The sequence below is a fragment of the Cnephaeus nilssonii genome (assembly GCF_951640355.1).
Source record: "Cnephaeus nilssonii genome assembly, chromosome: X".
Classification (NCBI taxonomy): Eukaryota; Metazoa; Chordata; class Mammalia; order Chiroptera; family Vespertilionidae; genus Cnephaeus; species Cnephaeus nilssonii.
The window spans coordinates 89,723,774-89,738,165 of record NC_137071.1 but is presented as its reverse complement, the minus strand read 5'-3'; the positions used below and the strand labels follow the sequence as shown (position 1 = coordinate 89,738,165).

At 39.1% G+C, this 14,392-nt stretch overlaps 1 protein-coding gene across 12 annotated transcripts in view; it reads left to right on the top strand.

Annotated features, from left to right (window-relative positions):
* The window catches only part of PASD1 (PAS domain containing repressor 1), a 126,129-nt gene that overhangs the window by 69,099 nt on the left and 42,638 nt on the right, over positions 1–14,392 (top strand). For all 12 annotated transcript variants that reach the window (XM_079765901.1, XM_079765897.1, XM_079765899.1 and 9 more), the window contains 2 exons: positions 1,543–1,673; positions 7,374–7,447. In XM_079765901.1, coding sequence (XP_079622027.1) covers positions 1,543–1,673; positions 7,374–7,447 — 205 coding nt within the window. The remainder of the gene's footprint in view (positions 1–1,542; positions 1,674–7,373; positions 7,448–14,392) is intronic.

Below are 14,392 nucleotides of genomic sequence, written 5' to 3'. Positions count from 1 at the left end.
GGGTTTGATTCCCAGTAAGGGGCATGCAGGAGGCAGCTGATCAATGATTCTCTCTCTTTATTGATGTTTCTATCTCTCCCCTCTCCCTTCTTCTCTGAAATCAATATAAATATATTACAAATATTAAAAAACGAACAAAAAAACAATGAGAGTTCTATACACCTAACAGAATGTTAACAATTAGAAATGTGAATGTTTCCAAACATTGATGAAAATGTGAGTACTATAAAAACTAATATACTTGACAGAAATGTAAACTCATAAGCCTTCTTGAAAAGCAGAGTGAATTTAAGTTATGTTGATTATCCTAGGGCTTAGCAATCACATCACTGGGTTTAAATAATTCAGAGACAAACTTTCAGAGAGATCTGTGTCTAAGGGTACATGTACTATGTATGCCATAATGTAGTTTGTGGTAAGAGAGAGTTGGAAACAGCCTCAGTGGGCATCATTAGGGAAATGGACAAGTAGAATTTGAGAAATATACAACAAGGAAAACTTTGTAATAGTTTAAAGCAGTGGTTGGCAAACCGCGGCTCGCGAGCCACATGCGGCTCTTTAGCTCCTTGAGTGTATTAATGCCACTTCTTCGAAATAGACTCGCCCAGGCTGAAAACGGACTTCTTCACATGGGCCACAAAGTTTCAATCGCACTGTACGTGCACGCCCGCACGTGGTATTTTGTGGAGGAGCCACACTCAAGGGGCCAAAGAGCCGCATGTGGCTCGCGAGCCACCGTTTGCGGACCACTGGTTTAAAGCAATGAACTCAAGATATACATACTACAACATAGATCTTAAAAACCATATTGTTGTTTGAAAAAAGTAAGAAATAGAATGAGATCTATCGCCCAATGCCACTTTTGAAAATTGTAAACATATATAAATAAAACCAAACTGCATATTTTACAAGTATATATTAAAGGTGGCAGATGACAGTGGGTGTTTGAGTGATGAAGGGGCAGAGAGGAAAAATAAAAAGGGCAGAGACTTTATCTGTGTTCATAACACGCCATGAAATAAGAGTATAATTAACTCAGTTTTTGCCACTGAGGTCTTAACATAATAAACAAATAAAATGAATGAATGAGCAAATAAACAAAAATTAGCTCACACAATGATTGATATGTTTTTGTGTGTCTTGGAAACTAAAATTCAGATACCTTTCTTTAAAAGGAAACTTGCTTGACTACATACACACACAAATTACATGTCACCCTTAGTACTCAAGTGGTCTTGATAAAAGAAGGGAGCTTAATTTCTTTTGGAAACTAAAACATCATGGAAAGGGTAAGAACACAGGACTGAAAATTGCCCTGAACTTACAATAATTATTTCTTAGTAATGACTTCTTCATATTTTGGTGGACACCATGGTGGGGAAGGTAACTGGAATGGAAGGAAGATAGGAAAAATCCATGGCTCAGAATTCCAAAAGTTGTTGATGGCCTAGCAAACACACACTAAGGTGGCAGGTGTCCATCTTTTTGTGTAACTTGCCTATCTTTCTATTATTGTCACATGTGTGTCTATATCTCCCTTAGAGCCTTTGGAATTTTTGACTCGCTTCTTCCCCAGCCCAAAGTACGTTGAGTCATCTACTACTGAGCTTCCTTTGGAGGATCGTTTTTATATGGTGGGGACTGTTTGCATCCTCAATACTAAGACCCTGTGGGTGAGTATGTTGTGTATGTACCTCCCCCATTTTGGCAATATGAGCTTTCTTTAAAGGGCCACATCCTCTTTGGTCCTTCAGCCACTGGACAGGATTGCTAAAGCACCCGATGTGTGCAGAGGGTTATGGTAGGATATGTGAATGAGGAAAGAACAGCACCTGCATTTCAGAAAGTAAAAACCTGAGTGGAGATTTGAGCATACCGGAAAGAGTTATTTACAAGTGGTTTTGATATAATATAAAAGAGGTATACAGAGATTGGTTGCTGGGCCATAGTAAGAGAAGGTACCATTTTTGGCAGGTGAATAAAGGAAGGCTTCTGTTACAGGTGAGATTTGAGGAAGCCCTCTCATTGATCACTTAGTAGTCTCCTAATATAGCACTCACAGATTTTCTCTTTTAAAAACAATCATTAGAATTAATCTAGCAGGTTTAGACTCAATGAATTTATCAACTAAGTAACATTTAATAAGCACCTACTATGTGCCAGGCACTGTGCAAGGTGCTGGGAAAACATTAGGGGAAATAGTAGAAAAGCGTCATGGTGATGATAAAATCGACTCTATGCTAATGACTGGTGGGGGCAGGAAGTTTAGAGTGGTCAGGGAACCCTCTGAGAAGTTGTGTTTTGAAAGAGACCTGCAATGATGATAAGGTGCCAACACAGAGAAGAATCAGTAGCTATAATAGTCCTGAGGTAGTAACTGCCTTAGAGAGTTTAAGGGAGCAATGATCATTATGTGACTACAATAAGGTGAAAAGGGAAGGAGTAGTAGAAAATAAGGCATAGTAAGTAGGCAGGGGGAAGATAATGTAGAACTTTGAGAACCATGATAATGAGTTTGGGTTTTATTCCAAGTGCAGTGGAAAGCAGAAGGATGACATGATCTGATTTTTTAAAAATGTTTTAAATTGTTCAATTACAGCTGACATTTAATGTTATATTAGTTTTAGGTATATAGCATAGTTGTTAGACATTTATATAACTAATGAAGTGACATTCCATAAGTCTTGCACCTACTTGACACCATGCATAGCTATTAAAACATTATTAACTATATTTCCTAAGCTGTACTTTACATATTCATGACTGTTTTGTTGCTGCCAATTGTTCTTCTTAATCCCTTTACCCTTTTCACCCAGTCCCCGAACCCCCCTACCATCTGTCAACCAACAGATTGTTTTACCTATCTATGAGTTTATTTATGTTTTATTTGTTCATTTATTGTGTTTTTTAGATACCACATTGAAGTGAAATAATTTGTCTTTCTCTGACTTATTTCACTAAGCACATTACCCTCTAGGTCCATCTATGTTGTCACAAATAGTAAGATTTCATTCTTTTTTATGATCAAGTGATATTCCACCGAATATATGTACCATCTCTTCTTTATCCATTCATCTTTTAATTAGAGTATTTAATTAATTTGCATTTAATTTTAAATATTCATAGTTATGAAGTTATTACCATTTTATTAATTGTCTTTTGTTTATTTTTATAATTCTCTGTCCCTTTCTTATTCTTTTGTTCTCTTGTATATTAGTGACATTCTGTAGTGTTGTGTTTGGACTCCTTTCTCTTTATTTCTTGTATATCTCTTGTAAATTTTTGTTTTGTTTTTTTACCATGTGCTTTATATATACCAAATTATGTGTATAGCAGTCTGTTTTAAGTTGATAGTTGCTTAAGTTCGAACACTTTCTAAAATCATTACCATTTTTATTCATCCCTAACATGTCTATATTTTTTCATTATTTTTTACTTGTGTATGTTTGTATCCCTTAATTTACTGTTGTAATTACACATGATCTTTCTACTTTTTTCCTTTTAACCTTTGTACAAGCTTTAGTGTTTGTTGATCCACTGATTATATTATGTTTACCTTTCTTAGTGAGAATATATTCTTTCTGATATTTTCTTCAGATTTTTTATTGTCTTCTTTTTAAATAAGTCCCTCTAACATTTATTGTAATTCTAGTTTAAGGGTGATGAACTCTTTCAGCTTTTTCTTGTCTGGAGAGCTCTTTATCTATCCATTGATTCTCAATGATAGCCTTGCTGGGTAGAGTATTCTTGGTTGTAGGTCTTTTCTTTTCATCAATTTGAATATTTTATGCCAGTCCCTTCTAACTTGTAAAGTTTTGTTGAGAAGTCATCTGATAGTCTTACAGGAGCTCTCTTGTAGGTAACTAACTACTTTCCACTTACTATTCTTAAGATTCTTTTGTCTTTAACTTGCACTTCAGTTTTAATGTATCTTGGTATGAGTCTCTCTGGGTTCATCTTTTTTGTGACTCTCTATTTCGGGAACCCCTTTCATGCCCCATGTGGTTCAGGGTTCAGGTTCAGGGTTCGGGTTCTGGAGGAGGCCGCACACAAATCAGAGACTAGAAAAATATTAATTTGGCGATATTGGGGGCCAGGCAGCAGCCCAACTCTAGTGGGAGGACTACCCCCGCTCTGGCCTAGCTATCCCTTTTATTAAGGTTTGGGATCTACCCATAGAGTCAGGCAATTCCAGTAATAGCCAATCAGCAAGGATTTACATAAAATTGACTGGTGGAAGTTGCTTCAGCTATCATTGTCTCAATTAGACAGTGAGTGATTAGCTCTGACCTTTCAGAGCTTCCAAGGTTAACCAGCCTTCCGGGTTTCTTGTCCACACCTCTCTGCTAGTGGGGACAATGATCGGTTTCTGACACTCTATGCTTCCTGGACTTGTGTGTCTTTTTTCTTCACCAGGTTAGGGAATTTTTCATTATTTCTTCAAATAGTTGTTTGATCCATTGTTCTCTCCCTTCTCTTTCTGGTATCCCTATTATGCAATTGTTGCTACACTTGAAGTTGTCCCAGAAGTTCCTTAAATTATCTCATATTTTTATTTTTTTCTTTATGCTGTTTATATATTTTTTATTTTTAAAAATATATTTTTATTGTTTTCAGAGAGGAAGGGAGAGGGAGAGAGAGATAGAAACATCAGTGATGAGAGAATCATTGATTGGCTTCCTCCTGCATGCCTCTACTGGGGATTGAGCCTATAACCAGGATGTGCCCTTGACTGGGATCAAACCTGGGACCCTTCAGTCTGCAGGCCAACACTCTATCCACTGAACCAAATTGGACAGGGCTCTTTTTGTTGGGTATTTTCTGCTAACTTGTCTTCCAAATTACTGATTTGATCCTCTGCTTCATCTAATCTGTTGTCAATTCCATCTAATATATTCTTCATTTCAGTATTATACTCTTCATTTCTGACTGGTTTGGGCAGGGCACATGAAATGAGTGGGGCAGTGTCTCAGAGAATCAACAGGGTGGTGCTAAAACTGTGTTAGCCAGGTTAATGGAGACTCAGATTTGGTGTTCACTTTTGCCTGCAGCCTGTGTGTATGAAAGAGCTCAACAAAGGAACAATGGCATTTGCAGGCACTTTAGTCCTGGAGAGAGATGCCCCTCCAGCCCTAGCCCTGATGCCAGACAATTTGGTTGCTACCTAGATGCCCCTAATGCTTTTTGAGCTGTTATTTCTTCTCTGGAGCTTAGGGTGAGTGTTTGTGAGCGAGTGAGTCTGTGTCCTTAGGGCCTTTTAAAAGGATGCCTGGGTCTACAGCAGCCTTTTGTTTTATTCAGACTGATTCCCTGCTGATTTTCATGGCCAGATGTTGTGGAGTCTCTTCTTCCTGGCACTGGTGTTTTCTGAGCTGGGGAGTCCAGTGTTGGGCTGGGAACCTCACTCCTCAGGAGGATATCCACAGCTGAGATATTCCTCCTAATTCTTAACCACCACATGTGGGTATGGGACCACCCCTTTTCCCATGTCTGCCTCTCCTAATAGTCTTTTTTCTTATTGATTTCAGAGAGAAAGGGAAAGGGAGAGAGAGATAGAAACACAATGATAAGAGAGAATTATTGATCAGCTGCCTCCTGCACACCCCACACTGGGGATCGAGCCCACAACCCAGGTATGTGCCCCGACTGGGAATCGAACCATGACTTCCTGATTCATAGGTCAGTACTAAATCACTGAGCCATGCTGGCAGGGCCTAATAGTCTTTAAGTGGCTTCTTCTTTATATCCTTAGTTATAGGAATTATGTTCATCTAGTCTTCAGCTGATTCTTAAAGGTAGTTTTTCTATAATTTAGTTGTAATTTTGATGTGGTCTTGAGATGAGGCAAGCACAGTATTTACGTACTTCATAGTCTTTGAAATGATCTGATTTTATTTTTAAAAGATCAGGCTGACTTCTGGGTTGGAAATGGAGTATAGGGGAAGAAGAATGGAAGTCATAAGAGTGATACAAAATATGATAAGACTTGGATTAGGATTGTAGTACGGAGATATAAATACAAACATTTGGAGGTAGAGCCCAAATTCCTTGCTGATGCATTGGAAATGTGTGGGATAAAAGAGGGAAACTCAAGAAAAATGCTATCTTTTAGGTCTGAGCAGCTCAAGTGTCACTAACCAACTTGAGCAAAACTAGGACAGTGTGGGTTGGTGAATGTGTGCGTGTGTGTGTGTGTGTGTGTGTGTGTGCGCGTGTGTGTGTGTGTGCGCGCGCGCGCGCGTGCATGCAGGAGGGCTAAATCAAGAGCTCTGTTTAGGCCATGTTAATATTGTGATGACATTGTAACATACATCTGACTACCTTATAAGAGAAACCTCTGCCAGACCACTTGTTTTCAAATAATTTCCTTACCAGTCGGCTTCAAATCCTTTTTAGTACTGACTGGGTTCAAATCCCCCAGAACCTTCTTTAAGTCATTTACATCTTTTAAGCTCAATTTTTTTTTCTATAAATAGTGATAATAGTACCTCCTTTTAGGATTGTTACAAAGAGAAATTCAGACAGCACCTCATGTATGGTAAGCACTTAGTAAATGTGAGAGCTATTACATTTATCATGATCATCATTATTATCATCATAATTATTGTTACTAGGATCCAAAGTGTGAAAAAGACTTGCTTTACTTTTTCTGTCTGATTTAAAATGTGTGCTTTAGCTGATCACATTTCAGAAATGGTGAAGGACCCTTTTACATTCAATCTTAGAGCAGTGATATATGTCACCATTTTTCCAAATTTAAGAGGGTGAGAAAAGTGGTAGAGAGATAACAAGCGAAGGAAGTTGCTCTGTCTGATTGCCCCATTCATCATTCCTCTCTGGCAGATCTCTGGAAACCGAGCTCTCACATATGAAGGCAGTCACCTCCAAATATTACTTCCTTCTCTGAGAAGAAGCAAAATCTCATGTGGCACACCACCCTCACCCTAGTCCCCCTCATGTAACAAAGGTCTCTATTTGTGACCTACTGCAGTTCTTCTCTGGGTTCCCAGGGTATTTGTTCCATATTAGTGGTCATTTTGGAGAACAGAGGGATTTTTGGAGGAAGATTTTTTTCATAGTGTGGCTGTGTGGAAGTGGTAATAGCAGTAAACTCAGAGTTTATCTTTGAAATGAAATGGATCTCCTTTGACCCTGGATCTACTAGTTGTGTGTCTTGGGCCAAATCATTATTTCTCTGTAACTTTCAGTTTCCTGTCTATAAAATCCAGTGCCTTTCTACATTGCTATGCAGATTAATTGTGACATTGAATATGAGGTTGCTTTTGAATTTACTACATTCTATACAAATGTGTCAGGTACTTTTATTCTGTAAGTACATTTTAAGTATCTAAAATGTCTTTTTTTTTCTGTAGGAACGTTTAACTGTAAAGGATACTGGTCAAGACTCTCAGATAGTAGAACCCTCAGATGAGGAAAATTCATTGATGTAAGTAATGGAGACCTGGAACACACTTATAGTAAACAAAACTAAAACAAGAGAAATAACATCATCAAATATTTTTCATCAAAATTAAAACAAACAAACCATTCAATACAGAAGAGCAATCTACTAATCTGAATATTTTCCCAGGTAATATAATTAATATTTCCCAACTGAATATAAATACAAGTTATTGGGATGTTATTTTTTATTTTTGTGACATTCAGTGTTATTTTATATTAATTTCAGGTTTACAGCCTAGTGGTTAGATAATAATACACTTTACAAAGCGATTCCCCCAATATTTCAAGTACCCACTTGGCACCATACATAGTTATTACAATATTATTTACTATATTCCTTACGCACATTTTATATCCCTGTAACTATTTTATAACTGCAAATTTGTACTTATTAATTCCTTCACCTTTTTCACCCAGCCACATAAACCCTCTCCCTTTGGAAGCCATCAGTTTATCCTCTGTATCTATGAGTCTGTTTCTGTTTTAGTTGTTCCTTTATTTTGTTTTATAGATTCCACATATCAGTGAGATCATATAATATTTGTCTTTCTCTGTCTGACTTATGTTACTTAGCATAATACCCTTTAGGTATATCCACATTGGTTCCCATGGTAAGATTTCATTTTTTATAGCCAAGTAATATTTCTTGTATATATGTACCACTGCTTTTTTGTCCACTCATCTATTGATGGGCACTTGGGTTGCTTCCATAGGTTGGCTATTTTATTATTTATTTTTAAATATTTTTATTGATTTTAGAGAGAGAAGAAGGGAGAGGAATAGAGAGATAGATACATCGATGATGAGAGAGAAACATCCATTGGCTGCCTCCTGCACACCCCCTACTGGGGATTGAGCTGGCAACCTGGGCATGTGCCCTGACCTGGAATCGAACCTGGTGATCTTTTGGTTCATAGGTCAATGCTTAACCACTGAACAACACCGGCTGGGCATAGCTTGGCTATTTTAAATAACACTGTGATGAACATGGGGTGCATGTATTCTTTTTGAATTAGTGATTTAAGTTTCTTTAGATAAATACCCAGAAATGGAATTGCTGGTCATAAAGCAGTTCCATTTGTAATTGCTTGGTGAACCTCCATAATGTTTTCATAGCTGTTGCACTAATCTGCATTCCCAGTAACAGTGCACGAGGGTTTCTTTTTCTCTACATTCTCACCAATACTTGTTGTTTGTTGATTTATTGGTGACAGCCATTCTGACAAGTGTGAGGATATATCTCATTTTGGTTTTAATTTGCATTTCTCTGATGATTAGTGACATTGGCCATCTTTGCATATTTCTACTGGTTATCTGTATGTCCTCTTTGGAAAAGGGTCTATTCAGGTCCTCTGCCCATTTTTATTTATTTGTTTATTTATTTTTTGTTAATCCTCACTTGATGATATTTCTCCATTGCTTTTTAGAGAAAGTGGATGGGAGGGAGGGAGGAAGATGAAGAGAAGGAGAGAGAGAGAGAGAGAGAGAGAGAGAGAGAGAGAGAGAGAGAGAGAGAAACAACAATCAACAATGTGAGAGAGACTTTTACTGGTGCCTCCTGCATGCACCCTGACCGGAGGTGGGGAGTGAATCCATAACCCAGGTAATGTGTCCTTGACTGGGAATTGAACCCAATATGCTTCTGTGCAAGGGCTGATGCTCTAATCACTGAGCGACACCAGCCAGGGCCTCTGCCCATTTTAAAATTGGATTTTGTGCTTTATTTGATGTTGAGTTGTATGAGTTCTTTATAAATTTTGGATATTAACCCCTTATCACAAGCATTATTGCCAAATATCTTCTCCCATTCAGTGGGTTGTCTTTTAGTTTTGTTGATGGTTTCCTTTGCTGTGCAGAAACTTTTGCCCTGGCCTGCGTGCTCAGTGGTTAGAGCATTGGTTTGAGAACTGAAGGGTCCCTGGGTTTGATTCTGGTCAAGGGCACTTACCTGGGTTGCAGGTTCCTTGCCCTGGTTTGGGTGGATGCAGGAAGCAACTGATTGATGTGGCTTTCTCACATCTGTGTCTCTCTCTCTCTTCTCTCTCCCTCCCCCACTTCTACTCTCTCTAATATCAGTGGAAGAAAAATCCTCCAGTGAGAAATAACAAAAACCAGAACTTTTAGTTTGATATAGTCCCTTTTGTTTATTTTTAATTTTGTTTCCCTTGCCTAAGTAATACATCAGAAAAAAATATTTCTAAGAGAAATCTCAGAGATTTTACTGCCTATCTTTTCTTCTTGGAGTTTTATGGTTTCAAGTTTTATATTTAAGTCTTTTATCTATTTTAGTTTATTGTTGTATATGGTGTAAGAAGGTGGTCTATTTCACTTTTTTTCTTATCTGTCCAGTTTTCCCAACACCATTTGTTGACTAAACTGTCTTTACCCCATTGTATATTTTTGCCTCATATACTAATTATTCATATTGGTGTGAGTTTATTTCTGGCTCTATTCTGTTCCATTGACTTATGTGTCCTTTTATATTCCAGTATCATATTATTTTTTTAAAAAATATTTTTATTTATTTCAGAGAGGAAGGGAGAGGGAGAGAGAGATAGAAACATGAATGATGATAGAGAATCATTGATCAGCTGCCTCCCACCTGCCGCACACCAGGACGGAGCCTGAAACCCAGGCATGTACCCTGACCTGAAATTGAACCATGACCTCCTGGTTCATAGGTTGACGCTCAACTACTGAGCCTCGCTGGCCAAGTAGTATCATACTGTTTTGATTTTATTACTATAGCCTTGTAGTATAATTTGAGATCAGGTAGTGTGATATCTCCAACTTTATTTTTCTTAAGTTTTCTGTGGCTATTTGAGGTCTTTTATAGTTCCATATAAATTTTTGGATTATTCTAGTTCTGTGACATATGCCGTTTGTATTTTGATAAGAATTGCATTGAATCTATAGATTGCTTTGGGTTGTATGGACATCTTAACTATGTTAATTCTTCCTGTCCTTGAGTACAGTATATCCTTCCATTTATTTGTACCTTCTATTTCTTTCTTCAGTGTCTTATAATTTTTTGAGGATGGGTCTTTTACCACCTTAGTCAAATTAATTCCTAGATATTTTATTTTTCTTGATACAAGTGTAAATAGGATAGTTTTCTTAGTTTCTCTTTCTGATCATTTTTTTATAGCAAAAGTGGAGATTTATTGAAGAACAAGTACAGACTCCCATGTGGGGAGAGGGATGAGTCCCACAGAATGGACTCCCAAGTAGGGAGGGGGAAAAGGTCCCCCTGATCATTTTTAGTGTATAAAAATGCAACAGATTTCTGAATATTTATTTTTGTATCCTGCTACTTTACTGAATTCATTTGTCAGTTCCAGTAGGTGTTTTATTTTGTTTTGTTTTTGTTAATCCTCACCCAAGGATATTTTTCCATTGATTTTTAGGGAGAGTGAAAGAGAGAGGGGAAAGACAGAAAGAAACATTGATGTGAGAGAAACACATCAATTGGTTGCCTCCTGCACAAGCCTGACCAGGGCCCGGGCTGGAGAGGAGTCTGCAACTAAGGTACATGCCCTTGACCAGAATTGAACCCGGGACCCTTTGATATGCAGGCCAACGCTCTATCCACTGAGGCAAACTGGCTAGGGCTCTACTAGATTTTTGTTTTGTTTTTTTTGGTGGAATTTTTAGGGTTCTCTATATGCAGTTTCATGTCATCTGAAAATAATGACAGTTTTACTTATTCCTTTCTAATTTGGATGCTTTTAAAAAAATATGTTTTTATTGATTTGAGAGAGAGGGGAAGGGAGAGGGAGCGAGAGATAGGAACATCTATGAGAGAGAATCATTGATCGGCCGCCTCCTGCATACCCTCTACTGGGGATCTAGGCTGCAACCTGGGCAGCCTAGATCCCAGCAGGTGTGACTCAACCACTGAGCCACACCTGCTGGGCAATTTGTATGCCTTTTATTTCTTCTCCTTGTCTCATCATTATAGTTAGGACTTCCAGAACTATGCTGAAGTGGTGAAAGTAGATATCCCTGTCTTGTTTCGGATCTTTAGAAAAACACTTTTGTTTTTCCCCATTCAGTAGTATGTTAGCTGTGGGTTTGTCAATATATGGCCTTTATTATATTGAGGTATGCTTTATTTCCACTTTCCTGAGGGATTTTATCACAAATTAGTGCTGGGTTATGTAAAATCCTTTTCTGCATCCATTGGTATGATCATATATGATTTTATTCTTCATTTTGTTTGTGTGTTGGCTTTTTATTAAAAAAGCAATAAGTAGAGTTAACAACTGATATAGACATTTAGTGACTTTCAAATTAAGATTGTACATTTAAAAATGGTTCTTGGTAACTTCTTTTTTAAAAATACTTTTTTAAAAATACTTTTAAATATTAGGAGAATAATTGTGCATTGCAGGAACTGCTATTATACAGGTGTCCCTCTTTTTGAGAATCTAATCTGTTCTTTAACATTTGTTTGTTAACAAATTTTCAAAGAACAGCAGTCAGTATTTCATTATTTTGTGTGGGAAAAATAAAAATGCATTCTTACCCACAGGAAAATGCCAATTTCTCAAATATCGCTAAAACTCCGTTATAAACCTATTTAAAAATCCATCAAGTAAAAAAAAAAAATCCATCAAGTATTTCTATAATATAGAAATTACATGTAACCCTATCTTATATAATAACTAGTAGCCCTGTGCACGAATCCATGCACCAGTAGCTCCCTGCCACCCTCCTGTAGCTTCCCCTGTCCCCACCCCCCCTCCCCCCCACATAGCTTGCTGCCCTGTCCCCTCCTGTAGCTTTTCGCTGCCTGCTTGTAGTTTGCTGCCCCACCCTCCTGCAGATCCATTACACAGTTGGTCATTATGCCTCGAGGCATAACGGATAATTAACATATTCCTCTCTTATTATGTAGGATTCACAAAGTCATTAGTAGGTGTGTTTGTATGTAGTGAGCCATAATATTATCCACTCCTCAGGGAGTAGTATTGAGAATAGGTTATATTGTCCTCCACATCACAGTGTACATGCACATATAAATAAATAAAATAATGCATTAAGATGTGCATTACATACTAATAATACTTATTAGCAAAATAAACAAGATAGTTTTTCAAGTGGTTTCTTATGATCAAAGGCATGTTTGTGTGAGGTCTGGTGGTGACAGCAGGGAGCTGGGGTTTGTGATCACTGTTACTATTAGGTGGTGGGAGGAGGTAAGAAAGAAAGAACTGGTGAATAAATTAAACAGGAGTTCTGAGACTAAATTTGGCTACACCCCCTCTACTCAACAAGGATATACTTTTCATGGGACAATTTTGATATTGAGTGGAGGGGACATAGCCAAGTCTGAACATAAAGGAATTCCCAGCTTGGAGGCCAAATTTAGTCAAATGATTTTGTCTACTCACACCCACCTGAGAGCACTGGCATGCTGACACCTGGCACTAACAGATAAGGAAAGGAATTGGGACTTTTCAGCAGCCTGGCATCATAGGAAATAACCCCTGAACCCATTCCCAAGAGCCAACCTCTTGTTTGCTATTTAATTATCCTGCTGATATATGCAGGGCCTGGTCTGTGAAAAGAGCAGACAGAGAAAGAAGAAGACAGAAGAATGGATAGCAGTCTCAGATCTCTGCCCTTTGTATTTCATTATGTTTATACTAGAGGCCCGGTGCACGAAATTCGTGCACTGGGGTGTGTGTGTGTGTGTTCTTCAGCCCACCCTGCCCCCTCTCACAGTCTGGGAGCCCTCAGGGGATGTCCTGCTGATGGCTTAGGCCCACTCCCTGCTGGCGTAAGCCCTCAGTAGGCCTCCCTCTGTAGGAAGCAATCTGGCTGATCAGGGGAAGTTGCCACCCCCATTCCCCCGCTGCTGCTGCCACTGCTGGTCACCACAGCTGCCAAGGTGTTTTCATCAACACGGACTCCAGTCCCTTCACCACGAAAAAATGACAACTTTCTTTAGGCATTTCCGAGATGTTTCTTTCATAGGATATGACCTTCCTTCCTCCCTCCCTCCTTCCCTCCCTTCCTTCCTTCCTTCCTTCCTTCTTTCCTTCCTTCCTTCCTCCCTCCCTCCCTTCCTTACTCTCTTCCTTCCTTCCTTCCTTCCTTCCTTCCCTCCCTCCCTCCCTCCCTCCCTCCCTCCCTCCCTCCCTCCTTCCTTCCTTCCTTCCTTCCTTCCTTCCTTCCTTCCTTCCTTCCTTCCTTCCTTTCCTCACCTGAGGATATTTTTCCATTGATTTTTAGAGAGCGTGGAAGAGAGAGGGAAAGACAGAGAGAAACATCAATGTGAGAGGGACATTTTGATTGGTTGCCTCCTTCATGAGCCCTGACCTGAGCCCTGGCAAAGGAGAAGCCTGCAACATAGGTACATGCCCTTGACCAGAATTGAACCTGGACCCTGCGGTCAGCAGGCTGAGGCTCTATCCACTGAACAAAACTGGATAGGGCAGGATATGACATTTCTTAGTGCCTCCAGCAGCAGACCTTCATTTTTTCCTCCAGGAGTGAGGTGGAAAAACCCTAGATCACCTTCTTGGATTCCTATTAGGCAAGTTACCAAGAGTAGTGTACAGGGAGCTTAGTCAGTGAGTGGTCAGAAAAGGTGTTTCCTCTGCAGCTCACACGCAGAGGTGGGACTGCTGGCGAGGGTGGGCCCTCGGGTGGGCCCTCTCCCTCCCCCCTCCCTCTCCCTCTCTCCCTCCCCCTCTCCCTTTCCCTCTGGTCCACTCTCTCTAAAAAGCAGTGAAAAAATATCCTCTGGTGAGTATTAAAAAAAAACAAAACACAAAATAACAGGCCTCCTCCTTGGAGATACTGAATTTGTAGGCCTGAAAAAGAGAATTCTTGGCTCTGTGAAGATCCCTACATGAACTTTATTAACAACTAGAGGCCCAGTGCACGAATTAGTGCACAGGTGGGGTCCCTTGGGGTG